Source organism: Cloeon dipterum, chromosome 1 (genome assembly GCF_949628265.1).
Source record: "Cloeon dipterum chromosome 1, ieCloDipt1.1, whole genome shotgun sequence".
Lineage (NCBI taxonomy): Eukaryota > Metazoa > Arthropoda > Insecta > Ephemeroptera > Baetidae > Cloeon > Cloeon dipterum.
This window is the reverse complement of record NC_088786.1, coordinates 43,064,365-43,091,884: the sequence shown is the minus strand read 5'-3', so window position 1 is coordinate 43,091,884 and position 27,520 is coordinate 43,064,365. Positions and strand designations below refer to the sequence as shown.

Genomic DNA, 27,520 nt, shown 5'->3' with positions numbered 1-27,520 from the left:
TATTTTAAAAAATAAACTAATTTTATGGTTTCCTCTAAGTGAATTTAATAGTGAAGACGCGTAGAATCCCCGAGAAATTCATTTTAAATTGTTATTTTTAAAAATAAATTAATTTTATGGTTTCCTTGAAGTGAATTAAATAGTGAAGAAGCGTAGAAACCCTGAGAAATTCATTTTAAATTGTTATTTTTAAATATAAATTAATTTTATGTCGTCCATGAAGTGAATTAAATAGTGAAGATGCTTAGAAACCCTGAGAAATTCTTTTTAAATTGTTATTTTTAAAAATAAATTAATTTTCAGTCGTCCTTGAAGGGAATTTAATAGTGAAGATGCTTAGAAACCCTGAGAAATTCTTTTTAAATTGTTATTTTTAAAAATAAATTAATTTTCAGTCGTCCTTGAAGGGAATTAAATAGTGAAGTCGCGTAGAAACCCTGAGAAATTCATTTCAAATTGTTATTTTAAAAAATAAACTAATTTTATGGTTTCCTCTAAGTGAATTGAATAGTCAAGATGCGTAGAATCCTCGAGAAATTCATTTTAAATTGTTATTTTAAAAAATAAACTAATTTTATGGTTTCCTGTAAGTGAATTTAATAGTGAAGACTCGTAGAAACCCTGAGAAATTCATTTCAAATTGTTATTTTAAAAAATAAACTAATTTTATGGTTTCCTCTAAGTGAATTTAATAGTGAAGACGCGTAGAAACCCTTAGAAATTCTTTTTAAATTGTTATTTTTAAAAATAAATTAATTTTATGGTTTCCTTGAAGTGAATTAAATAGTGAAGAAGCGTAGAAACCCTGAGAAATTCATTTTAAATTGTTATTTTTAAAAATAAATTAATTTTATGGTTTCCTTGAAGTGAATTAAATAGTGAAGAAGCGTAGTAACCCTGAGAAATTCATTTTAAATTGTTATTTTTAAATATAAATTAATTTTCAGTCGTCCTTGAAGGGAATTAAATAGTGAAGACGCTTAGAAACCCTGAGAAATTCTTTTTAAATTGTTATTTTTAAAAATAAATTAATTTAATGTTGTCCTTGCAGTGAATTAAATAGTAAAGACGCGTTCAATCCCCGAGAAATTCATTTTAAATTGTTATTTTTAAAAATAAATTAATTTTATGGTTTCCTCTAAGTGAATTTAATAGTGAAGACGCGTAGAAACCCTGAGAAATTCATTTCAAATTGTTATTTTAAAAAATAAACTAATTTTATGGTTTCCTCTAAGTGAATTTAATAGTGAAGACTCGTAGAAACCCTGAGAAATTCATTTCAAATTGTTATTTTAAAAAATAAACTAATTTTATGGTTTCCTCTAAGTGAATTTAATAGTGAAGACGCGTAGAATCCCCGAGAAATTCATTTTAAATTGTTATTTTTAAAAATAAATTAATTTTATGGTTTCCTTGAAGTGAATTAAATAGTGAAGAAGCGTAGAAACCCTGAGAAATTCATTTTAAATTGTTATTTTTAAATATAAATTAATTTTATGTCGTCCATGAAGTGAATTAAATAGTGAAGATGCTTAGAAACCCTGAGAAATTCTTTTTAAATTGTTATTTTTAAAAATAAATTAATTTTCAGTCGTCCTTGAAGGGAATTTAATAGTGAAGTTGCTTAGAAACCCTGAGAAATTCTTTTTAAATTGTTATTTTTAAAAATAAATTAATTTTCAGTCGTCCTTGAAGGGAATTAAATAGTGAAGTCGCGTAGAAACCCTGAGAAATTCATTTCAAATTGTTATTTTAAAAAATAAACTAATTTTATGGTTTCCTCTAAGTGAATTGAATAGTCAAGATGCGTAGAATCCTCGAGAAATTCATTTTAAATTGTTATTTTTAAATATAAATTAATTTTCAGTCGTTTTTGAAGGGAATTAAATAGTGAAGACGCGTAGAATCCCCGAGAAAATCATTTTAAATTGTTATTTTTAAATATAAATTAATTTTATGTCGTCCTTGAAGTGATTTAAATAGTGAAGACGCGTTGAATCCCCGAGAAATTAATTTTAAATTGTTATTTTTAAAAATAAAATAATTTTATGGTTTCCTCTAAGTGAATTTAATAGTGAAGACGCGTAGAAACCCTGAGAAATTAGTTTTAAATTGTTATTTTTAAAAATAAATTAATTTTATGTCGTCCATGAAGTGAATTAAATAGTGAAGTCGCGTAGAAACCCTGAGAAATTCATTTTTAATTGTTATTTTTAAAAATAAATTAATTTTCAGTCGTCCTTGAAGGGAATTTAATAGTGAAGATGCTTAGAAACCCTGAGAAATTCTTTTTAAATTGTTATTTTTAAAAATAAATTAATTTTCAGTCGTCCTTGAAGGGAATTAAATAGTGAAGACTCGTAGAAACCCTGAGAAATTCATTTCAAATTGTTATTTTAAAAAATAAACTAATTTTATGATTTCCTCTAAGTGAATTAAATAGTGAAGACGCGTAGAAAACCTGAGAAATTCATTTTAAATTGTTATTTTTAAAAATAAATTAATTTTATGGTTTCCTCCAAGTGAATTGAATAGTCAAGATGCGTAGAATCCTCGAGAAATTCATTTTAAATTGGTATTTAAAAAAAATTAATTTTATGGTTTCCTTGAAGTGAATTAAATAGTGAAGAAGCGTAGAAACCCTGAGAAATTCATTTTAAATTGTTATTTGTAAAAATAAATTAATTTTATAGTTTCCTTGAAGTGAATTAAATAGTGAAGAAGCGTAGAAACTCTGAGAAATTCATTTTAAATTGTTATTTTTAAATATAAATTAATTTTCAGTCTTCGTTGAAGGGAATTAAATAGTGAAGACGCTTAGAAACCCTGAGAAATTCATTTCAAATTGTTATTTTAAAAAATAAACTAATTTTATGGTTTCCTCTAAGTGAATTTAATAGTGAAGACGCGTAGAATCCCCGAGAAATTCATTTTAAATTGTTATTTTTAAAAATAAATTAATTTTATGGTTTCCTCCAAGTGAATTGAATAGTCAAGATGCGTAGAATCCTCGAGAAATTCATTTTAAATTGTTATTTTTAAATATAAATTAATTTTCAGTCGTTTTTGAATGGAATTAAATAGTGAAGACGCGTAGAATCCCCGAGAAATTCATTTTAAATTGTTATTTTTAAATATAAATTAATTTTATGTCGTCCTTGAAGTGATTTAAATAGTGAGGACGCGTAGAAACCCTGAGAAATTCTTTTTAAATTGGTATTTTTAAAAATAAATTAATTTTCAGACGTTCATGAATTGAATTAAGAGTGAAGACGCGAAGAATCCCTGAGAAAATACTATTTAAATTGTCCTTGTGTTTGGCAAATTTCAGAATTCTTATATTAATATTCTAATTTTTGAGCTTCCAAATTGGATCAAATTAGCGGGAGACAGAAAAAATTACTTGCAATAACCTAATATAGCTAGCATGCATGAATGTAACACGAAACAGCCTTAATTATTTTTATAACTTCGTGCTTGGCCGATTTGAAAATTCTAATTATGAATCTCTTAATTTTTTTGCATGCAAATTGGTTCAAATTTGCTGGTGAAATATGATTTTTGTAAGCGATGTAAAGGGATGCCACACTTTGCAGACTTGTTAATAAGGCCTTGCTTAAGAATTATTTAGTTGATCAAACATCAATCAAATTGCCAAACTAGAGTTGTAACTATGCATTTTAACCAACCGGCAAGCATTAATTACTCCGATCTTATTATTAAAAATGGGTATCTTGACAAATTACTTTTCTTTTAATTAGAAATTAGAATCAAATATTTTACTAGATAATTGTCAAGGATGGTTTTATGGAAATTGAGAGGTTTCTTATTGTAATGGATTTTCTTGTTTGATTTATTGCGCGACAACTCGTACAGTTATTTTTAATAAAATGTAACGTATATATGATCTAGTTGCACACTCGGATCGATTTTACTGAGTTTTGCCCTCTAGAGCACATTTAAGATCAATGCGAAGAAGGTGAACAAAAATGAATCAGCATTTCAAATGAGATATGAACGGACTGTTGCATGATTTTCTAAAGGTTTTTGACACCTCCACCTCCGCCGCCACCTTCAGGTGCTGCCACGTAGCCTCGAGCTGCCGCATCTCAACTTCCAGCTATGCCCGTTGCGATTCCAGCTCCTCCAGCCCAACCAGCTGCTCGGCCGCGTCCATCCTGACCTTCGTCAGGGCCTTCTGCGCGGTCAGCTCGGCCTCGTTGATCTGCTCCGTCGCGTCCAGGCTAGACATGGCCAAATAAAAATCGATATTTAACATCGATATTTTTTCTGACGATATTTATCGATTTTTATCGATGTTTTTTGTGGCTTAACATAGGTTATATAGGACGATATTTTAACATCGATATTTTTTCAGACGATATATATCGATTTATATCGATAGTCAAAAACATTTGGTGATGTTTAGTCCAGGCGCCGCACCAACTTCTCGTTTGCGACGCATTCCGGGGTCTTCATGTCAGTCTTGGCTGCTCCAGACCTTCCTTCTTCTCCGCCGGTTGTTGTCCTCCAGGCCATTTCTGCGGTCCTCTCCAGTCCTCCTAGCAGTCCACGTCCAAGTCCTCCAGATCTCCAGATCCTTGCCAGCGTATGGGAAAGCAGCTCATTTTATTAATTTAGCCCGAAATCTTAATCTAGTTTGCAAATCCATTGAAAAATACATAAAAATTATGTTGAAATTCAACAAATTTACCTTTCAATTTAAATTCGCTGAATAAAAATTTATAATACAAAGAAAATGCGGTTAAATTTGAATATATTTTAAAGAAAAATAAATATTGAAATCCGATAAAATACAATAAAATTATCCATTACATTAATTCAGAACTAAGCAACAAATTTAACCAAAAAATTATTTATATAATATTGATAACCATTTGAAACGATTAAATCTAATTTAAATTCCATTTATAAAAATCCTAAGGCATCCTCTTATTATTAAGCTTAAATTCATTAAACAAAAATAAATACGTCGAATATTCATATAAAATAGATAAAAATTAATTATTAAATTAAATATAAATTTAAATAAAATAATTATTGTTATTATTCAATTTTAAAAATTATAATTCTGTTGAAATGTTTTTCGGTGCTTCTTTGAAGTAGTGCAAATTTTAATTCATTAACCCTTCTCCGTAATCGCACAAAAATTGCTCTATATCAATTTAAAAATTTCAAACTCTTATTTCATCTGAAACCACCAGCAATAAAATATTATTATCTCTAGGCGAGTGCGTTTGTTTCCATTTTGAATGCTAAAAAATATTTAAAAAATATTATTTACAGCGTGAAAAACAAATCTGTGCTTCTGAGGAGATTGAGAACAGTCTAGTGATGGATTTTGAAATTCTGATTGTTAAAATCCGGGATTAGGCAAAAATTAAAAAATTGAAAAATTGTTTTTTCTCGCAATTTTGAAACTTTGAAACGCCAAATCTCGGGTTCTGAGCATCTCAATTACCAAATCTAACTACCGTTGGACACGTCTCAATCTCCTCTGAGCAGTTGGAATGTTTAAAAGGAGCTTAAACTCGTCCCCTTTCATCCCCAGTGCCACAATTTTAATAACAAGCGACCGCCGTTCCTGTCGCCGCTCCTTGTTTTGCATCGTTCGAGTTGTGTGACATCTTATTGACAAAGAGCAAGCTCCCCAAACCGATCTGTTTGTTAGAACAGGTCAAGTCCCGAGATTTTGAGGTTCAAAGTTTAAAAAACGCGTAAAAAACAAGCAATATATTTAACTTTTCGTGATTTGGAAAGTAATAAAATGTCACAACCGGAGATTTCAGATTTAAATGAGATGTTGAAAAGAATTTAAAGTGATATGGAGCATTCTTTGTGCGATTACGGCGAAGAGTTAATGAAGTGAAAATTGCACTTGACAGAAACACCAAAAAACATTTCAACAGGAATATAATTTTCCAAATTTATATTAACATTAAACATATTATTTGAAAATATATATTTTTATTAATGAATTTTTATTCGTATTATATTAATTTTCAAAACATTTATTTTTATTTATTTAATTTCAGCTAAATAAGATTTATGCCTAAGAAATTAAATAAATCGAGTTCAAAGAAAATTTAATCGCTTCAAATGGTAATAAGAATTACATAAATATTTTTTTAGTGCGATGTAATGATTAGTTCCGAAATAATCAACAGCTATAGATTTTGATTATTTTACGAAATTTAAAAAAATTTTAATTTAAATTTCTTTACTTTATAATAAAATTTAGCAAGATGTTCTTTGTTAATTAAAATTTTTAAAGCGAATTTGAGTGGAATGAAAAATATTTTTTAATTTAGCGTAATTGTTATGATTTGTTGAAAAGATTTGTGAACTAGATGAAGATGTCGGGCTAAATGAATAAAAGGAGCTGCTTTCCCATTGGGTAGAATGGATCTGGGGGACTTGGAGGACGCGAGGGACTGGACTGGCGGACTGAAGGACTGAAGGAAGGAGAGGAATAGGAGCAGTGAAGACGGACCCGAAGACCACGGAGACGGAAGGTGCGGATAGCGGATCAACAAGGCGCAGGAGGCTCTGGCGAAGACCAGGTCAGACGACGCCGAGCAGCCGTCGAGCGTGGCGGCGTTGGAAGCGGCGGTGGAGGCAGAGGGAGCGGTGGTGGAGGCGACCGAGGTGTTGGCGGCGGCGGAGGTGGCGGAGGCGGAGGTGGAGGTGGTGGAGGCGGAGGTGGCGGAGGCGGCGGAGGGAGCGGTGGTGGAGGCGGCGGAGGGAGCGGTGGCGGAGGCGGCGGAGGGAGCGGTGGCGGAGGCGGCGGAGGGAGCGGTGGCGGAGGCGGCGGAGGGAGCGGTGGCGGAGGCGGCGGAGGGAGCGGTGGCGGAGGCGGCGGAGGGAGCGGTGGCGGAGGCGGCGGAGGGAGCGGTGGCGGAGGCGGCGGAGGGAGCGGTGGTGGAGGCGGCGGAGGGAGCGGTGGTGGAGGCGGCGGAGGGAGCGGTGGTGGAGGCGGCCGAGGTGTTGGCGGGGGTGGCGGAGTGGGCAGTTTGAGGCGGTGGGAGAGGAGAGGTCGAAACGGAGACGGCTGCTGGTGGAGGCGTAGAGTCGCGCGAGCAGCGAGGAAAGAGGCTGCTGGAGCCGTGTTGCGTGCGGCAGCGTTACAGTTACAATTTAAAAAAAGGCCATTGGACACGCTGCTTGCGTTCCTGCATCGATTTTATTAATTTTCCCTCTGGTGCAGGTAAGATTGCTGCGAGAAAATTAACAAAAATAAATATCACCGAAAAAGGTTTGCCCAACCAAAATGATAAAAGGATAAAATACAAATAAAAAAAACTGAAATGTGCATGAATAGCAAACAAATCCAATTCCTTTTTGTTTTCTTTGCTGTTAAAAAGTACAGTCATGGAACTATCGCATGTCATTTTAAACGCTTGGAAATTTTTCTTTTCTTAACAAATATTAATGCAGTTAAATTAAATATTTTATGCAAAGAAATTTAATCTGTCATTCACATCAGGAAAATACTCCATCACTCTCGCTCATCATTGCTCTCTCGTCGGCTCCAAATTTTTTGCAATAAAAAAAACTGCAAACTAAATAGGGCATGGAATAAAGTTTGCAGAAGCGTTGGCCGAAGTCACAACTCGGTGTCGGCTGACCGACAGGAAAGAGAGTTTGCCTGCAGCGCGTTTGTACGCAGCGCACGACACAAAATCGGCCTCTGCTATTTTAAATCAAAATAGAGCAATAGATTTGGGCCAAACAATCAATTCTGTTCGAGGTGTAGCAGTCGATCGTGCAAAGGTTTGGCGGCGATTTCAGCGGCGAAGGCAAATCCGAGGAGCAGGAAGGCGAAGGCGCCGGCTACTTCTCGTCGGCGACGGCGCGGTAGTCGGCCATGTCACCGAATTTGCGCACGTCTCGCGCCTGCCACTGCTGCCACAACGCAAACGACGCAATTCCCCGCTCGTGGCTCGCTGCAGCGGCATTCCGATCGAAGGGAACCAGATTCAAATTTAATTTAAATTATTCACTACTGCCATCCTTAATTTTATCATCCCTTGTCTTCATTACAAACTCTAGATAGTATTCGGGTTTACGGCAAAGGGTTAATAAACTGAAATTGTACTTAACAGAAACACTGAAAAACATTTCAACAGCATTATAATTTTTTCGAATTAATATTAATAATTAACATTTTATTTGAAAATATTTTTAATTTATTAATGAATTTTTTATCTATTTATATTAATATTGAAGAAATTTTATTTATTAAATTAATTTCAGCAAACTATTCATTAAGCCTCAGAATTTAAGTAAATTGAATTCAAAGGAAATTTAATTGTTGAAATGGTTATTAGAATTGGATAAATATTTTTTTGTTCGCTTTAATATTTAGTTCGTCAATTATTAACAGCTATTGATTTTAATTATTTTATAAAATTTAAAAAATTTGAATTTAAATTTATTTACTTTATAATAAAATTTAGCAAAATGTTCTTTGTTTTAAAATTTTTTTGAAGCGAATTTGCATTGAGGGAAAAATTTATTCTAATTTATTGTAATTTTTATGATTGTTTGAAACGATTTGTGAACTAGCTGAAGATGTCGGGCTAAATGAATAAAAGGAGCTGCTTTCCCTTAGGCTAGAATGGATCTGCATCTGGAGGACTTGGAGGACGCGAGGGACTGAACCGGCCTGGAGATGGAGATGGAGGTGGAGGACTGGCGGACTGAAGGAGCAACGAAGACGGACCGGAAGACCCTGGAGGTGGACCGAGCAGATCAACGAGGGAACAAGGTCGGACGCGGCTAAGCAGCTGTCAAGCGCGTCGCCGCGGCTGGTGATGGCGGTGGCGGCGTCGGAGGCGGCGGCGGTTGCAGCGGCGGAGGCGGCGGAGGTGGCGGCGTCGGAGGAGGTGGAGTTGGAGGTGGCGGCTGTTTCGGCGGCGTAGTCGGTGGCGGCGTCGGAGGCGGCGGTGATTGCAGCGGCGGAGGTGGCGAAAGCGGCGGCGTCGGAAGCGGCGGTTTCGGCGGCGTAGTCGGTGGTGGCGTCGGAGGCGGCGGTGGTTGCGGCAGAGGAGTCGGCGGCGGAGGTGGCGCCAGTTTCGGCGGCGTGGGAGGTGGCGACAGTGGTGCGGAGATGGCGGCGGCGAAAGCGATGGCAGCAGAGGGCGTAGTGGAGGCGGCAGTGGTCCACGAACGGGAGCTGGAGGCAGTAGCGGCGTGCGGAAGCGTTGCGTTTTTAATTAAAAAGCATGCCGATCGAGACGCTGCTTGCACACCAGCATCGATTTTGCACCGATTTTATTAATTTTTTCCCTCTAGTGCATATTGCGGCAAAATTATGAATAAAAATAAATAAATCATCGAAAATTTGCCTTTTGGTTCGGTTCGAAAAAGGTTTGCCCAACCAAAATGATACAAGGATAAAATACAAATAAAAAAACTATGAAATGTGCAGCGCTTGGAAATTTTTCTTTTCTAAATAAATAATGATGGGGTTAAAGTATATCTTTTATGCTACTTCCTTCTTTTCGCTTAATTTGGGCAATAAATTGAATTGGCCAGCCGCGCAGAGTGAAAATGCTCCGGTTTTATGGATGCTGCTGATTGCGAGAGCGGAGCGAAAACCAAATTTCAGCCTCGCCTCAGCGCAAGGTGAGCAAGAGCCGTCGCGGCGTAAAGTGAGAAAAAAAGCAGCTAACAGACCACGCTCGTTATTTTGTAAGCCCTCCCCGGCCCATTGACAGTCGAAAACGCACTTTATAAAGTGGGAAAAAGATTTTTGTAAAGGAATGAATTCAATTTAGGTTGCATCCTTTCCACTATCCAGACCGCACAACTGGAGCTGTTTCATTTTATTTACGAGGAGTTATAATTCGTGTCATCGGACGCGCGCTTTCGAGAGATAATGAAAAGAGGAAAACACCCGTGGGAATAATCAAGAGCTGCCTACGCGAGTGCGTGTGTATTTTATTGTATTTTTTTCTTTTAACGCGGCCCACGCGAGTGTGTGCTTTGCGCCAGCAGAAAAGTGATAACTGTGCGAGCAAAAGCAACAGAAGCCGAGACTCACTCCCACGCCAAAACAAGTGGAAACACACTCGAAACGCGAACACTCAACAAGTGACACCAGTGCATGACCACTTGCAGATAAAATCAAAATTAATTGAAAAGCCCTTTCAACGTTCAAACCCAGATTTATTTTGCTGTTCATTTGAATTAAAAACAAAAATAAATTTAAATCTTGAGAAATAATTTAAATAATTCGCAAAAATACGGATGCTGGACGCTCTTAACGAGGGAAAACGGACCACATTTGCATTTGATTAAAAAGATTAAAAAAACAGAGGAGCAGTAATGAAAGGCTATTTATTGGTTTGTCATGCTAGATGCAATTTAATTAAGCTGTTTGTGAATTTGGACGGGCGGAAGGACACCTTATTAATTATGAAAATGCGAAAAGAGCAGCTGTTTGCTGCTGCTGCTGCACACGTGGCACGCACACGCACTTATTATATACTTAATTGCCCCGACAAGCCTTTTCTTTCCTCGCATATTTAAATACATTTATTTCTTTACATTAAACTCCTACTCTTTTTATGATAAAGTGTTTCGTAACAAATTGAGCGTCTCCAGGAGTAAGTAATTTACATGAGACACGGTGTGGCGGCAAATTGACAGCTCTGAGAGCACGCAAAGTAATTGAGCAGCGCGCGAGTGAACGCTAATTGCACTGAATCTACTCTCCTTACTAGCTGCCAGCAGAGTGCCAAGTGCTAACAATAAGTGCGAGTCGCCAAAAAAACGCATTTGTGCCAACCGACAAAGAATATCTCGACGGCTGGACTGTAATTTTAACAAAACAAATTATTTAAAATTAACCTCGAGATAAAAATTATGTCATCCCAATTATTTTAATATCTTTTTTGCCAACTGCCTCCGGCTGCACTCGCAGCTAATCCTGGCTCTTCTTGTCGAACAGATCAAGGAGCTAGCAGGTTAACAGGTCCAGTTACACGGCACCATGTGGCGATTCGCAGTCCTTGCGCGCGCCTTCGCCAGCTGCTGCACCTTCATCCTCGTCCTGCTTGCCGACTTGCTCGGGGCATTGTGGTCTTGAGGGCGCATCGCTCCAGCTAACAAGCAAGCGATCTTCGCGTGGAGCAGTTGGACGAGCAGGGCGCGAGTTGCAGGTGATGCTGCTCGCCACCTCGCTCGCTCAGCTCCGCCTCCAGCTGCCGCTCCGCCTCCGCTCCTCGCTCTGCCGCACTGCAACGTGCTCGCTGTGATTCCCGAGCTCCTTCAGCCGACCGGCTGCTCCACGGCGACCCACCTGGCCTTCGCCAGGGCGCTCATCTCGGCCAGGCTGCTCCGTCGCGTGCTGCCGCTGCTCCAGCTTCTTTCCGAAGAAGCTGGCTGCTCCACTCATTCCTTCTAATCCAAAACTCGTCCTCCAGGTCACCTCTGCGATCCTCTCCAGTCCCTCGTCTCGTGGTCCAAGTCCTCCAGATCCATGCCAGCATACAAGAAAGCAGCTCCATTTATTAATTTAATATCTTAATCTAGTTCACCAATCCATTAAACAATACAAAAAAATTACGTTGCAAAACAAGAATTTTACCTTTACATTCAAACTCTTAGAAATTATTTCAAAGAAATTGCGGTTAAATTGAAATAAATAATAAAAATAATAAAAAAAGCAGTAATAAAATCGAATATAATTAAATTAAATTAAATCCAGTAAATTTATTCGGAACTAAACATTAATTAGAACCAAAAATTATTTATGTAATTCTCATAACCATTTAAAACAATGTAATTTTCTTTCAATTCAATCAATTTAAATCCTAATACATCCATATTATTCAGCTTAAATTTAATAAATGAAAACATAAATGTTCAATATTAATATTAATAGATAAAAAATTCATTAATATACCAAATAAATCTTTAAATATAATATGTTTGCTATAACTAATATTATGAAAATTTGAAATCCTTTATTAATTTATTAATTTTAAGCGCAATTTTTATTTTACTAACCACCAAAAGTGCTCTACGGTACCATTTTAAATTTTTGCATCATCAACTTTCATCCGAAACTAAAGTTAAATAATTTTATTACCTAGGCTAAAATACGTTTGTCTCCATTTTGAAAGCTCCAGATTATCAAAACAATATTAATAACAACGTCTAAAACCCATCTGTAGTCCAGAGGAGATTGAGAACAGTCTAGCAGTGGATAGATTTTGAAATTCTGATTGTTAAAACCTGAAATTAGGAATTGCTAAAATCCCCAAAAATGAAAAAATGGATTTCTTTCTCGCGTTTTTCGTAACTTTGAACCTCCAAATCTCGGGTTCTGAGCATTTCAATTGCAAAATATACCTACCAATGGACTCGCCTCAATCTCCCCTGAGCAGCAGAAGGGTTAAGGAGATGCTAACGCTCATCCCCTTTCAACCCCATCGCTTCAATATCGTTAATAAGCGACTACCGCTCACTGTTGCATCTTTAATGCTGTATGACAACTTGTGGATGGAGAGCACACACACCACTTAATCCTTCAGCTACTTAAAGGTGGTCGAGGCGAGTGCAACGGTGGCTGGTTTCTGCAATTCTGATACCCAGAACCCGAGATTTGGAAGTATAAAGTTAATAAAACGCGCGAAAATCAAGCAATTGTGCAGTTTTCGTGATTTTGGCAACTTCAGATATTAACAATCATAATTTAAAAAACTGTCGACCGCTAAACTGCTCTGAATTTCCTTTGGAGCACAGCTTAGTGGTGTGTTTTGGCGTTGTAATTAATATTGTCCAAACAATTTGGAGCTTTCAACATGGAGACAAATGTAATTTCACCTGAGTAATAAAATTTTAAATTTTGAGTTTCGGATGAAAACAGTCCCAGAAAAAATTATAAGTGATGCCAAAGAACATTTTTATGCAATTATGGCGAAGAGCTAATAAAATATTGCTCTCATAAGAAACTCCGAAAAATGTTTCAACAGGATTATCTTATTTCTAATTAATATTAACATTCAACATTTATTTAGAGATAATTTAATTTTAATAATTTTTTTTTAAATTAACATTAATGTAGAACACATTTATTTTTATTTATTTAATTTTAGCTAAATAATAATCATGCCTTAGAATTTAAATATATATTGAATTCTAATAAATTTAATTATTTCAAATGGTTATGAGCAATGTATAAATATTTTTTCAACGATTTAATGGTTAGTTTCTATATAATTAACAGCTATTGATTTAAATTTATTAATCGACATTTACACATTTTTTAATTTGAATTTCTTTATTGAATAATAAAATTTAACAGGTTTTCTTTGTTAATTAAAATTTTTAAAGCGAATTTGAATGGAATGAAAAATTTTATTTAATTTAGCGTAATTGTTATGATTTGTTGAGAAGATTTGTGAAATAGATGAAGATGTCGGGCTAAATGAATAAAAGGAGCTGCTTTCCCATAGGCTAGAATGGATCTGAATCTGCAGGACTTGGAGGACGCGAGGGACTGGACTGGAGGTGGAGGACTGGCGGACTGAAGGAAGGACAGGAGCAGCGAAGAGACCGACCCGAAGACCCCGGAGACGGACGGAGCGGATCAACGAGGCGCAGCAGGCTCTGGCGAAGACCAGGTCGGACGCCGCCGAGCAGCCGTCGAGCGTGGCGGCGGTGGAGGCGGCGGCGGCGTTGGAAGCGGAGGCGGAGGGAGCGGTGGTGGCGGCGGAGGGAGAAGTGGAGGCGGCGGAGGTTGCGGCGGTTTCGGCGGCGGCGGATGGTGCGACGGTTTCGGCGGCGTCCTAGTCGGCGGAGATGGCGGTGGCGGCGGCGGAGGAGATGACGGCGGCGGAGGGTGCGGCGGTTTCGGTGGTGGCGGCGGTGGCGGTTGCGATGGTGGCGGCGGCGATTAATTGATTCGGCTTTTGCGTTTGGCGAAAGGACGAAAGAGGCGAGTGAATGGACCCGTGTCACACTTGGCCTCTGTCGGCCGAGGGGCGATTTTCCAATGGCGGGAGCAGGTGCTCAACGGCCGAGCCGCGCAGACACGACCGCTTATCTCGACGCATTAATCGCGCGCGCACCAGACGACTTTGTTTCTTCTGTCTGGTTTCGCGTGGCCCCCGCCTGCGATGCCCAGCTAATTTTTTCGCGCAATTTGCGATCCGACGACGACGTCGCTCTTATAGAACTTGGCCTGAACAAAAGCATTCCTTTATTTCGTTGCTCGCTTTAAAGTCGGTCGCGTTTGCCAGGCAGCGATGCGATTTGCGTCTATGGAGAATTGCAAACAGAATTAAGGAAAGTCTTGTTTGCTGAATGTATCAACGCCGTTTTACCATCCTCTAACCAGCGATTTTTCTTTTAATCTCTTAGGATGTCAAGCTGCACGAAATTTTCGCCACTGTTAATGAACAAACATATCTTTTATGGCGATACAAGTTTTTTATTTTTCTAACTCATTTTTGAAAACTAAGATAGCTCAAATTTATAAATGCGACATTGTAATTCATTAGTTAAAAATTATTGGTTTTAAAATACATTTATTTGTAATCGCAAAGTTTTTAATATTTAATTAATACTTTACTTTGTTTGCCTGTTAAGCTCTACGTTAATTTAGTTTAATTAATATGACAATCATGAGTGCTTTTATTATTTTGGCCATCGTTCGCATAAATAAAGATCAGACACGTAATTCTTCGAAAAGAGAATAATTTATTTTAATTTTTGAATTACTACAACTGACGCGTCCGATGTGGGCATTCGCGGCGTTCTTACGCAATTGTTTGAGGATGCGGCGAACACCCAGTGTTTTGACAAATTCAAAGAGTAATACAAAAATTAAAATAATTTATTCTCTTCTCGAATAATTACGTGTCTGATCCAATCTCAAGCCAATTAACTAAACAACGTTTTATATTACTATTATATTATGTCTGACTGCTCACTAGGATAAGTCACAACTGCGAATATCGACATAAGAGAGATCAGCTGCAGACTTACTGTTGAAATTTTCCAAACTAAAATCTGCCCGAATTGATTAAAGCAACGCAGATTAAATGGAATGAAAGGGATCGGTAGCGCGCGACACAATGAACGTGATGAATTCAAAGTGAAATTGTGTGCGACAGCCCCGAGGGAGCGCATCTGCCGGCATTACCAGTCGTCGGCACACGCCTTTTTGCGAAAGCCAAATTAAATCGGCGGCCGGCCGGCGCGCAGGTGTAGGGCACGCGTGAAACCTGATGATGCGGCCGGCGGGCGGGCGAGCGAATTTCCATTTAAATAGGCCTCTTTGGGGCAAAAAGTGGCGCCGGGGCTTGCCGCTCTGCGTGACAAATCGCTCCTCCGGCCTCGGCCATCGGCGCCCATTGGCATAATGCAGCAGAGACACGACGAGCCGATAAAAATGGCTGATACGCCATGCCCACCGCGCGCGCACATGCTCTCGATGGCTCCTCTCCGCTCCGCTTCGTCCGTTATACCGCACATACGCTTTGCAATAAAGTGTAATTTAGAGGAAGAGTAAAAATAGGCTAATGCGGTGATTGCGAGGAAGCATCTTTTTGTACTTAAACTACAGGTTTTATTGATGGACGGTCGGTAATTTACAAAAATAAAACAGATGTGAGAAATATAAATTACGGCAAAGATATTTTTTGCTCGTGAAATTGGGCCATAGCGCGAGGTTGGGCGCTCGGATTTCCTAAAAATGAACAGGGCCTTGACAGCGCCATATCAGCGTTCGCTGTCGATATAAATATACAACTGAGTGATTGAAACACGAGCCGACGAAAAGCCATGCTGCGCCAATTGGATCTCAAAATCGCTGCCTTGCAAATAAAGTCAGAAAAGGACATTTGTAAAGCAAGCGTTTAGCCTGCGCCAAAATTAATTTCTTTTTCTTTTGCAATTTATGCACCGAATTTGATTTTTAATAATGAGTTCAATGTCAGTGAACAGCGCCGGTGGAATTGATCATTGAATGGATATTTACAGGACATCAATGATCATAGCAACCGTAATTATTATTTTTGGCCGTAGCTATAGCAGTCCACTGAATTTATTGTTTTTGGAATCTAGAAAAAATTTAACTCCACAAAATGTATTACAATAAAATCTAGACCAAAGTGAAAAAAAATTTCCAATTTCTCGTCGTTTTCCAACGGTGTACAAATTATGAGCTATAAATTCTGTAAAAGGCGATGAAACACATGATTTCTCAATAGAGCTCACCCCGCTTGAATAAATTATTGCTGAAAATTTTAACAGCACTCATCCAGACAAATTTTAGTTCTACCAAATTAAAAGATCGTGATTAGTAACCGTTGGAATGGTTAATAATGCAATATTGGCTCCGGCCGGCGCCGTAATGCTGGTCGGCGGCGGCTTCAAAGGGCTTGCGGTTTTGCATGTTGCGACACGCACGCACTCTGGCGCGTTTGACAGTCGGGCCTCGTTTTGCACTCCCGGTCCCAGGCAGAGGGCTCGGCAAATGCAGTTCCCACGCACTGCAAACACTATTAAATTATTCCTTATATTCATTTCTAACCTTCAAACAAATTTGAACCAATTTGCGTGCTCCAAAATAAAAATATTAAAAATTAGAATTTTGAAATCAGCCGAACTCGAAAATTTAAAATTCTTAGGGCAATTACTGGATACAAATCATGCTTGCAAACTCTATTAAACTATTTTAAATATTAATTCCTGACTTTCCAGCAAATTTGAACCAATTTGCGTGCTCCAAAATAAAAATATTAAAAATTAGAATTTAGAAATCGGCCGAACTCGAAAATTTAAAATTCTTGGGGCAATTACTGGATTAGAGTCATGCTTGCAAACTCTATTAAATTATTTTAAATTATTATTTCTAACTTTCCAACAAATTTGAACCAATTTGCGTGCCCTAAAATAAAAATATTAAAAATTAGAATTTTGAAATCGGCCGAACTCGAAAATTTAAAATTCTTAGGGCAATTACTGGATTAGAGTCATGCTTGCAAACTCTATTAAATTATTTTAGATATTAATTTCTAACTTTCAAACAAATTTGAACCAATTTGCGTGCTCCAAAATAAAAATATTAAAAATTAGAATTTAGAAATCAGCCGAACTCGAAAAAATAAAATTCTTAGGGCAATTACTGGATTAGAGTCATGCTTGCAAACTCTATTAAATTATTCTAAATATTAATTTCTTACTTTCCAACAAATTTGAACCAATTAGCGAGCGCCAAAATAAAAATATTAAAAATTAGAATTTAGAAATCGGCCGAACTCGAAAAAATAAAATTCTTAGGGCAATTACTGGATTAGAGACATGCTTACAAACTCTATTAAATTATTTTAGATATTAATTTCTAACTTTCCAACAAATTTGAACCAATTTGCGTGCACCAAAATAAAAATATTCAAAATTAGAATTTTAAAATTTGCCGAACTCGAAAGTTTAAAATTCTTGGGGCAATTACTGGATTAGAGTCATGCTTGCGAACTTTATTAAATTATTTCTTATATTAATTTATAACTTTCCATCAAATTTGAACCAATTTGCGTGCTCCAAATTAAAAATATTAAAAATTAGAATTTTGAAATCGGCCGAACACGAAAATTTAAAATTCTTGGGGCAATTACTGGATTAAAGTCATGCTTGCAAACTCTATTAAATTATTTTAAATATTAATTTCTAACTTTCCAGCAAATTTGAACCAATTGGCGTGCTCCAAATTAAAAATATTAAAAATTAGAATTTTGAAATCGGCCGAACTCGAAAGTTTAAAATTCTTGGGGCAATTACTGGATTAGAGTCATGCTTGCGAACTTTATTAAATTATTTCTTATATTAATTTATAACTTTCCATCAAATTTGAACCAATTTGCGTGCTCCAAATTAAAAATATTAAAAATTAGAATTTTGAAATCGGCCGAACACGAAAATTTAAAATTCTTGGGGCAATTACTGGATTAAAGTCATGCTTGCAAACTCTATTAAATTATTTTAAATATTAATTTCTAACTTTCCAGCAAATTTGAACCAATTGGCGTGCTCCAAATTAAAAATATTAAAAATTAGAATTTTGAAATCGGCCGAACTCGAAAATTTAAAATTGTTAGGGCAATTACTGGATTAAAGTCATGCTTGCAAACTCTATTAAATTATTTTAAATATTAATTTCTAACTTTCCAGCAAATTTGAACCAATTGGCGTGCTCCAAATTAATAATATTAAAAATTGGAATTTTGAAATCGGCCGAACTCGAAAATTTAAAATTCTTGGGGCAATTACTGGATTAGAGTCATGCTTGCAAACTCTATTAAATTATTTTAAATTATTATTTCTAACTTTCCAACAAATTTTAACCAATTGGCGTGCTCCAAAATAAAAATATTAAAAATTAGAATTTAGAAATCGGCCGAACTCAAAAATTTAAAATTCTTAGGGCAATTACTGGATTAGAATCATGCTTGCAAACATTATTAAATTATTTCTTATATGAATTTCTAACTTTCCAGCAAATTTGAACCAATTTGCGTGCTCCAAAATAAAAATATTAAAAATTGGAATTTTGAAATCGGCCGAACACGAAAATTTGAAATTCTTGGGACAATAACTGGATACAAATCATGCTTGCAAACTCTATTAAACTATTTTAAATATTAATTCCTGACTTTCCAGCAAATTTGAACCAATTGGCGTGCTCCAAAATAAAAATATTAAAAATTAGAATTTAGAAATCGGCCGAACTCAAAAAAATAAAATTCTTAGGGCAATTACTGGATTAGAGACATGCTTACAAACTCTTTTAAATTATTTTAAATATTAATTTCTAACTTTCCAACAAATTTGAACCAATTTGCGAGCTCCAAAATAAAAATATTAAAAATTAGAATTTAGAAATCGGCCGAACTCAAAAAAATAAAATTCTTAGGGCAATTACTGGATTAGAGTCATGCTTGCAAACTCTATTAAATTATTTTAAATTATTATTTCTAACTTTCCAACAAATTTGAACCAATTTGCGTGCACCAAAATAAAAATATACAAAATTAGAATTTTAAAATTGGCCGAACTCGAAAATTTAAAATTCTTGGGGCAATTACTGGATTAGAGTCATGCTTGCAAACTCTATTAAAATATTTTAAATATTAATTTCTAACTTTCGATCAAATTTGAACCAATTTGCGTGCTCCAAAATAAAAATATTAAAAATTAGAATTTTGAAATCTGCCGAACTCGAAATGTTAAAATTCTTAGGGCAATTACTGGATTAGAGTCATGCTTGCGAACTTTATTAAATTATTTCTTATATTAATTTCTAACTTTCGATCAAATTTGAACCAATTTGCGTGCTCCAAAATAAAAATATTAAAAATTGGAATTTTGAAATCGGCCGAACTCGAAAATTTAAAATTCTTTGGGCAATTACTGGATTAGAGTCATGCTTGCGAACTTTATTAAATTATTTCTTATATTAATTTCTAACTTTCGATCAAATTTGAACCAATTTGCGTGCTCCAAAATAAAAATATTAAAAATTAGAATTTTGAAATCGGCCGAACTCGAAATTATAAAATTCTTTGGGCAATTACTGGATTAAAGTCATGCTTGCGAACTTTATTAAATTATTTCTTATATTTTTTTCTAACTTTCCAGCAAATTTGAACCAATTTGCATGCTCCTAAAACAAAATATTAAAAATTACAATTTTGAAATCGGCTGAACTCGAAAATTTAAAATTGTTAGGGCAATTACTGGATTAAAGTCATGCTTGCAAACTTTATTTACGCTTTCTAAATATTAATTTCTTAGTTTCTAGCAAATTTGAACAAATTTTCATGCTTTAAAATCGAAATAATAAAAATTAGAATACTGAAATTAGCCGAACTTGAAGTTTTAAAATTTTAAGGAAAATGCTGGATTAAAGTCATGTGTTCCAACTCTATTAACACATTTTAAATATTATTTTCTAACTATCAAGCAAATTTTCGAAAGAAGCAAAACAAGGAGCGGCGACAGGAACGGCGGTCGCTTATTATTAAAATTGTGGCATTTTGGATGAACGGGGGTGAGTTTAAGCACCTTTTTTCCCTCCAACTGGTCAGAGGAGATTGAGAAGAGTCCAACGGTAGTTAGATTTGGTAATTGAGATGCTCAGAACATGAGATTTGTAGGTTCAAAGTTTAAAAAAAACGCGCAAAAAAAAGAAATCTTTTTAACATTTTGTGATTTTTAAAATTCTTAATCTCGGGATTTAAAAACCAAAATTTCAAAATCTATCAATCGCTATAGACTCTTCTCAATCTCCTCTTGAGCGCAGATGTGTTTTTGACGTTATAATTAATCTTGTTTTAATAACTTTGAGATTTCAAAATGGAGACGAACGTAATTTCGCCTAAGGTAATAAAGTGTCACCCGGAGATTTAAGATGAAATAAGATATTCAAAATAAATTAAAGTGACAGAGCGCTTTTAGTGCGATTACGGCAAAGGGTTAATAAACTGAAATTGCACTTAACAGAAACACTGAAAAACATTTCAACAGGATTCTAATTTTTTCGAATTAATATTAACAATAAACATTTTATTTGAAAATATTTTAAAATATTAATGAATTTTTTTATCTATTGATAATCATATTGAAAATATTTTATTCATTTATTTGATTTCAGAAAACTATTCATTAAGCCTCAGAATTTAAATTAATTGAATTCAAAAGAAATTTAATTGTTCAAATGGTTATTACAATTGGATAAATATTTTTTTTGTTCGCTTTATTATTTAGTTCGTAAATTATTAACAGCTATGGATTTTAATTATTTTACGGAATTAAAAAAATTTTAATTTAAATTTCTTTACTTTATAATAAAATTTAGCAAGATGTTCTTTGTTTTAAAATTTTTTTGAAGCGAATTTGAATGGAATGAACAATTTATTCTAACTTGTTGTAATTTTTATGATTGTTTGAATCGATTTGTGAACTAGATGAAGATGTCGGGCTAAATGAATAAAAGGAGCTGCTTTCCCATAGGCCAGAATGGATCTGGATCTGGAGGACTTGGAGGACGCGAGGGACTGGACCGGCCTGGAGGTGGAGGACTGGCGGACTGAAGGAGGAACAGGAGCAACGAAGACGGACCGGAAGACCCTGGAGGTGGACCGAGCAGATCAACGAGGGAACAAGGTCGGACGCGGCTGAGCAGCTGTCGAGCGCGTCGCCGACGAATTCGTAGCGGCTGGTGATGGCCGTGGCGGCGGAGGGAGCAGTAAGGGGCGGAGGTGGCGGTGACTGAAGCGGCGGCGACGTCGGAGGCGGCGGCGTCGGAGGCGGCGGCGTCGGAGGCGGCGGCGTCGGAGGCGGCGGCGTCGGAGGCGGCCGAGGCGGCGACGTCGGAGGCGGCGAAGTCGGAGGCGGCGACGTTGGAGGCGGCATCGTCGGAGGCGGCGACGTCGGAGGCGGCGACGTCGGAGGCGGCGACGTCGGAGGCGGCGACGTCGGAGGCGGCATCGTCGGAGGCGGCATCGTCGGAGGCGGCATCGTCGGAGGCGGCATCGTCGGAGACAGCATCGTCGGAGGCGGCGGCGACGTTGGAGGCGGCGTCGGAGGGAAAACGCGACTGCGTCTTAACGAGGGAAAACGGACCAAATTTGCATTTGATTAAAAAGATACAAAAAACAGAGGAGCAGTAAAGGCCATTTATTGGCGTTTCGTGCCAGATGCAATTTAATTAAACTTTTTGTGAATTTGAACGGGCGGTTAATTATGAAAATGCGAAAAGAGCGGCTGCCTGCTGCTGCTCGCGTGGGACGCACACACTTATATTTCTTAATTGCCCCGAAAACGTGCGTAGTCGCTTTCCTCTTTCGCGAACCGAGAAAATATCGTGTTTCCACTCGAGTTAATTTCACGTCAGACGACGCAAATTAATGTAAAAGTGACAGATTAAAGCAAATTATATGCATTTTCATCTTGAAAATATTAATTTGCAGTGACTGCGAAAGTTTGAGTTAAAAATGATTCATCAAGGGTCCGCAATGATGAATATTTTCGATTAAATTTGTTCTGTGGAACGAAAAAACAATTGGAACGAGAGGAGTTGGAAAGCCGTTCAATAATTGGTGGGAACGTTTCATAAATGGTTCTCGTTGAAAACGGAAAGTAGCGTTGTGTAGCAAAATGCATCATTTTGGAGCGCGCACTTCGGATTTCGCCAGCTCATGCAATGCAAAATGGTTACCACCCGCCCGCGCCAGCATTTTGCGCTAAGCGAGACCTCTGCGCCAGTGCACGGCTGCGTCCAAAGGGCAACCCCATTTCCTGACCTTTTCCGCACTCGAATCGAACCGAGACGACGATTGCGATTCGTGAAAATTGTTCTGTCCACGCAGAAGTGACGCAGAAGAGAGTCGGCCCCGAATGCAGATTGTGCGCGACACTTGCTCACCGCGAGAGCTAGTTAGGCGCGATCCGACAATTTCGCAAAATGTCACCAAAATGCGAGCACTCGGCTGAAGTACACGGGCCTGGCCATATTTCTAAAAAGCCGCAGGTTGCTGCCATTTTGCACAATTTTCTATACAGAAGATTGAGATTTAAGTAAAGGATTGCGTGTAGAGCGTGTTGCGTGGCTGTCGTGACATGATAATTTATCCCAATTGGGAGCGTGCGCGTAACGAGAAATCGTCTAAGATAGAAAACGGCGTGCGCCCTACAATTAGAAGGAATTTGCACTGGCACTGCCGCTCACAAAGATTTGCTCTGCTTACGGAGAAATCGCAGTGCGAACTGACAATGAGGCGCCGCCGGGCCGCCGAGCCACCGACTGCGGCCGGCCGACCCATATTCCTGTCCTGCCTGCCTGCCTGCCTGCCGTGGCCCGTCTCCAATCTCTCGAATCCGCGTCCGCCGCTGACGGCGCACCGACTTTGGACGGACGTCCCGAATTCTAAACACGCCTCACGCGACGCTCGCCGCACCGGCAAACTCACGCGACACAGTGTACTATATTTTCAAACTTCCTCACAAACAAAAGCAGCAACCAGCTCAGATCTTTAAAAATTCCTGATGTGAGCATTTGAAAGGAAATATCTAAAAATAAAATGTGGAGGAAATATGTTTTCGTTAAGAATGCGCAGAGCAATTAAAAAGGGCGTCTTCAAGAGTTAAAAGCCAATCAAAATCAGATCAGAATGTAAGAGAAAGGGAAGACTAATAATGAATTTTGCCTCTTAGTTGAGATGATTAAGGATGATACTTAATTATGCAGCTATGCACTCGACTTTGCCGTGCGCCGAGCAGTCGATGGTCGATGGCGGCTCAATTGAGTCAGCGTATGACAGAGATGAGCAGAGCATGATAATAAAACGCCTGCGAAAGTGGCAACCGGCAACACACGGAATGCTTTTTATTTATTATTTAATCGGTGGATGATCAATTGTAGTATACTGTATTTAGCAGTTGGAGGAAATAAATTTAATAAAGCAAAAACTCTTAATTAAGATTTAAATTAAATTCTAGATTTATTTCCTACGAAATGTCGGCTAGCAAAAATAAGCACCTTGTAGGTTGTTGCAACAATTTTCAATCTTTAATTGTAGCAAATAAAACATTTATTTTATACGCTATACAAATTTTAATAACAGTATTGAGGCAGTTGGCAAATGAAGCGTTGGATTTCTGCGCAGCTGTAGTCCCTGAGCTTCTCGTTGGCCTGGTTGTTGACGTAGACGCACACGTTTTTGCCCTTTTTGGCGTCGTTCGGGTCTCCGCCGGACCAGAGGGCGCTGTTTTCGGCCAGCACCTCGCCGTCGCCCCACCAGAACTCGCCCGACTCGCGACCCCCGGCCGACGCCGCCATCGCCCACACCCACCAGCACGCTTCTGCTATTAATTATAATAATAAATTGGGGTTTATCTGGTGAACATTTAAACTCACGGCTTGTGACCTTCTTGGTTTCCTCGAAGAAAAGCGCGAGTTCTTCCACAGTCTTCGGTGCTGCCAGGTGCATTTTGTTGCTTTCGCAGAACCTTCTCGCTTCGTACCAATCCACCTGGCGAATTTTATATTGAAATTTGATCTGTTTAAGGTTAATAAAATAAAAACCCACTTCAAAAGCGGAGAAAAAGTATTTCTTGCCGTTTGCCAAAGTGGTCAAATTCAGTGCTAAATTTTTAAAATAGATTTATGCCGGGTGATTGGAATTTAAATTATTTCTTACGATTTGGTTCGCACTGCAGTTTTTTCGCCAGCTGCAAGAGTGATTGTTTAAATAAAACATAAAAGTGTGTTTTGATTTAATTCATACCTGTGAAACAATCTGATTTGTGTCTGCATCTGCGGACACAACTCCCAAAAACAGAGCAACTGAGAGAATCCGCATTTTCGTACCTGTGGAAATTTTAAATTTATCGATTATTAATTTTAAAAATACGAGACGGCAATGAGGAGTTACCAAGAGAGCAGCAGAAGAAAAATGATGATTTTTGTCGGCTTCTCTGCCTTTTTATCGCTAGCGGTTCAAGTAAAAAAGATTCGGAATGAATAATAAAGATAGGGCCTAAATAAAAATATATGTTTGACCCTTCGTCGCTTTTGGCTTGTTTGTTTATCTCGTTTTTTCCAGAGGTTAAGTTCACATACTTTTCTTTACCAAATCTTTCACTGCCAACAATAAAACCGCTAAAAACTTTTGAGCTCAAATTATCTTTAGGAAAAGTTGAAAGACATCTTTAAAAGAGACGTGTTCTGCATTTTAAGGCCCGAGGAACACGTCCCTAAAAATAATCTGTTTACCCCTGAACTTTTTATATTTTTCTTTGCCGGAATTGCATTCATCAAAGGTGGGTGTTGTCAATCCCTTGTTTTCAGCATTTCGTTATCTTTATGCCGGGCTCAAATTGAGAATGACGCGCGGAACCGTTCTCACTCCTCGCTCTCGACTGATTGTGAGATGTGACGAGTGTCATGCTGATGACGAATTTAACATTTTTTACGTTCTTTCGATGCAATTCTCAATTGATTTTGGACCAACACAGTAAACAATCTCGAATCAATATTTCCGATCTGGCCTTTGACATGTCGTGTGCTTTTTGACTGGTGTGTGCGATAAACCGAAACAAACGTACTATGACCTTGGTGTAAATTTAGAAACCACGCAGCTGCCGTGTCGAGAATTAATTTGCAGAACATCATATTATCAATTTAGTATATTGTCCTAAAGTGCAGCAGGTATTAAATGATAATAGTTTATGTGGAATATTTATATAGAGCAAAATGGAAACTAATAAAAATTTAAAATTTGCTCATGGTAATACATTTTTAACAGTGTGTAAAACTGGAAAATGTTTCTCGTCTTATTTTGCTCAAAAACAGGTGCCGACAGGGCATGAATACTCAAATCAATACACGGTTCTTGTGTTAAGTTACGTAAGTTACTATAGTTTTTGTAATGATTCAGGAAGTAAAAATATTAGTTTTAAATTTTGTTCAAATGTTTACAATACAATTATTAATTCTTCAATTTCAAATGTCTAGCGTTTCAATGCAGTCCTCGGGGTGCGGAGGCAAGTGGCCCTTGAGTGGGCTGGGTCCCTGAAATGTGCGGCCTGGTGCGCCCATTCAATCCGTTCGCGGTGTTATTGGGACCCGGGTTTCAGCATTCGTGCTAGTGCAGCGCGCGCCCTTCCCGCTCCTCCGGTCCTCGGACAGGGATAAAAAGAGCAAAAAAAAAAATTAAGACTTAAAAAATCGAGATGAATTGATTATTGCGCCAAATGCGGTGCACTCGCAGAGGAAATTGGGGTCCGAGTCGATGCAGTAGTAGTCCCACAATCCGACGCTGGAATCGGTGTTGATGTAAGCGCACGAACTGCCCTCGAGGTACTGGTCCGGCTCCAGCTCCAACGTGTTCCACAGGGTGCTGTTGACGGCGACTCGCTCGCCGTCGTGCCACCTGAATTCGTCTTTGGCGCGGCCGTCGTTCGTCAGCGACACCCACCAGTCCCTCACTTTTTAATTAAAATAAAAAATAAAATAAAATTTAGAACTAATTAATAGTCGGGGTCGACTGCTCACCCTTCTTCTCGGAAAGTATTTCTTTCCGTTGTCCGACAGCGTCACCAAATTCCAGCCTAGAAAAATAATGATTGGCAAACGTGGCGTGTCAGGGTCGGCAGGGTTACTCGCCTTCAGGATAGCCACCCTTGGGCTTTTCAGTGGCTGACTCTGCGACCTGAGCGACGTCCTGGATGACATTGGCAGCCGTCGAGAGCGAAACGGCCAAGAGGCAAAGGCAGGGAACGGCACGACTAGCCATTTTACTAAATACTAAAATTAAACGAAGGTTTAACAAAATTAGCGGAAAATGTATTAATTTTCTACGTTGTATCGACAAAGATTATGTATTTTTTGGCGGTGTGTGTGAGAAAGGCGAGAGAACTGCATGACCTACTCTTTGGAGAAGTCGAGCCAAGTGCGAATGAAAGAAAATATCTCCGTCGTCTTTTATATACGTATATAGAGATACAAAGTGCACGAGATGGCAATCACGTGTTCTTCGGGCCAAAACACGCTCCCCGAAAAATCGCATCTGCGGCCTTTTTGGCTCCTTGGCTGCTGCGATAAACCAAAACAACAATAAAAAAGCCCTTTTTGCGAATAAAGTAAAAATTTAAATGAAAAAAGCAATGGTCTAGAAAATATGAAATAAGGTAGAGAAAAGTCTATAACATCTATTCATCTTGTTTGATTGTATTTAAAAGATGTCAGACAGTGCCAAAAAAATACCAAGGAAAAGAAAGGGTCAAATAGGGTGCTCTGTTTAAAGTGGCTGCTGCTGTAAAAAGAGAGCATATGTACATAAATACAAAAATGGATGCAATTCGGTTTCTCAGGCGCTGTTATTTACAGTTTAAAGTTGAAAAAATTAAATTATTTTTGGTTCAATTGTTGTGAAACGTTTGTTCCAATATTATTCAATTCCTGTTGGTTATATCTATCACAAAATAATTTATTTGCATCTATTCAAACTTTCCTATTAAAGGAAATCCTTTATTTTTTGATTGGTTAACAAATAGGCTGCTTTTCGCTATTGTTTTGGATCTCAACTCATGAATCGGCCGGTTTCGCGAATTAATGCAGATTATTTTATTATTGTAAGTTAAAAAGTCTAAAAATATGTTAAATAATTTTGTTTTACTCGATCTAGTCTGGAGAGGCACTACTGGTTTCCGACTCTTCCGACCCTATGGTGACACCAAACAAAACAAAATACAAATCGCGCTGACCGCATTAACTTCCTCTCGATCGCCACAGCTTTTCGTTGTCTCAATTTCCAACTTATTTGGGGAAATACTAACAAGAAAAGTAGAGTTATCGCTGGCTAGGTGGCTATACTGCACTTGTTTCGGCACCTCAGGACTCGTGCACTTGACCTTTCTAAACAAAATCACAGCTGAAGATAATTATTCTGAAACAGCGATCGTCTTATATTGTTAGACG

The 27,520-nt window shown here is 37.7% G+C and overlaps 3 protein-coding genes across 4 annotated transcripts; 1 reads left to right on the top strand and 2 right to left on the bottom strand.

Annotated features, from left to right (window-relative positions):
* The first annotated feature begins 13,496 nt into the window (after window positions 1–13,496).
* On the top strand, window positions 13,497–13,934 carry LOC135943612 (uncharacterized). Its single transcript, XM_065490247.1, has 2 exons — window positions 13,497–13,545; window positions 13,642–13,934. The coding sequence occupies exons 1-2, from the start codon at window positions 13,497–13,499 to the stop codon at window positions 13,932–13,934; spliced, it is 342 nt and encodes a 113-aa protein (XP_065346319.1).
* A 7,018-nt stretch (window positions 13,935–20,952) lies between these two features.
* On the bottom strand, window positions 20,953–21,573 carry LOC135943604 (uncharacterized). Its single transcript, XM_065490234.1, has one exon. The coding sequence runs from the start codon at window positions 21,571–21,573 to the stop codon at window positions 20,953–20,955; it is 621 nt and encodes a 206-aa protein (XP_065346306.1).
* Window positions 21,574–23,515: 1,942 nt separating this feature from the next.
* Window positions 23,516–26,493, bottom strand: LOC135934084 (CD209 antigen-like protein E). Of its 2 annotated transcripts, XM_065475596.1 has the most exons (9): window positions 26,472–26,493; window positions 26,207–26,347; window positions 26,096–26,151; window positions 24,474–26,028; window positions 24,327–24,409; window positions 24,240–24,270; window positions 24,129–24,184; window positions 23,957–24,071; window positions 23,516–23,904 (listed from the first exon to the last, which is right to left on the bottom strand). In XM_065475596.1, exons 5-9 carry the CDS (start codon window positions 24,399–24,401, stop codon window positions 23,654–23,656), a joined length of 528 nt encoding a protein of 175 aa, XP_065331668.1. In that variant the 5' UTR covers window positions 24,402–24,409; window positions 24,474–26,028; window positions 26,096–26,151; window positions 26,207–26,347; window positions 26,472–26,493; the 3' UTR covers window positions 23,516–23,653. The 2 variants fall into 2 exon arrangements, with proteins under 2 accessions (XP_065331668.1, XP_065331670.1); XM_065475598.1 differs by having other exon boundaries at window positions 23,516–23,901; window positions 24,327–26,028.
* Window positions 26,494–27,520: the final 1,027 nt, after the last annotated feature.

Coding starts and splice junctions, on each gene's coding strand:
- LOC135943604 (XM_065490234.1), bottom strand. CDS start 21,573: ATGCCGCCTCCGACGATGCCGCCTCCGACGATGCCGCCTCCGACGATG.
- LOC135934084 (XM_065475596.1), bottom strand. CDS start 24,401: ATGCGGATTCTCTCAGTTGCTCTGTTTTTGGGAGTTGTGTCCGCAGAT. Junction 24,072..24,128: donor ACTTTTTCTCCGCTTTTGAA/GTGGGTTTTTAT, acceptor AAAATTCGCCAG/GTGGATTGGTACGAAGCGAG. Junction 23,905..23,956: donor AACCAAGAAGGTCACAAGCC/GTGAGTTTAAAT, acceptor TATAATTAATAG/CAGAAGCGTGCTGGTGGGTG.
- LOC135943612 (XM_065490247.1), top strand. CDS start 13,497: ATGGATCTGAATCTGCAGGACTTGGAGGACGCGAGGGACTGGACTGGA. Junction 13,546..13,641: donor CGCGAGGGACTGGACTGGAG/GTGGAGGACTGG, acceptor GAGGCGCAGCAG/GCTCTGGCGAAGACCAGGTC.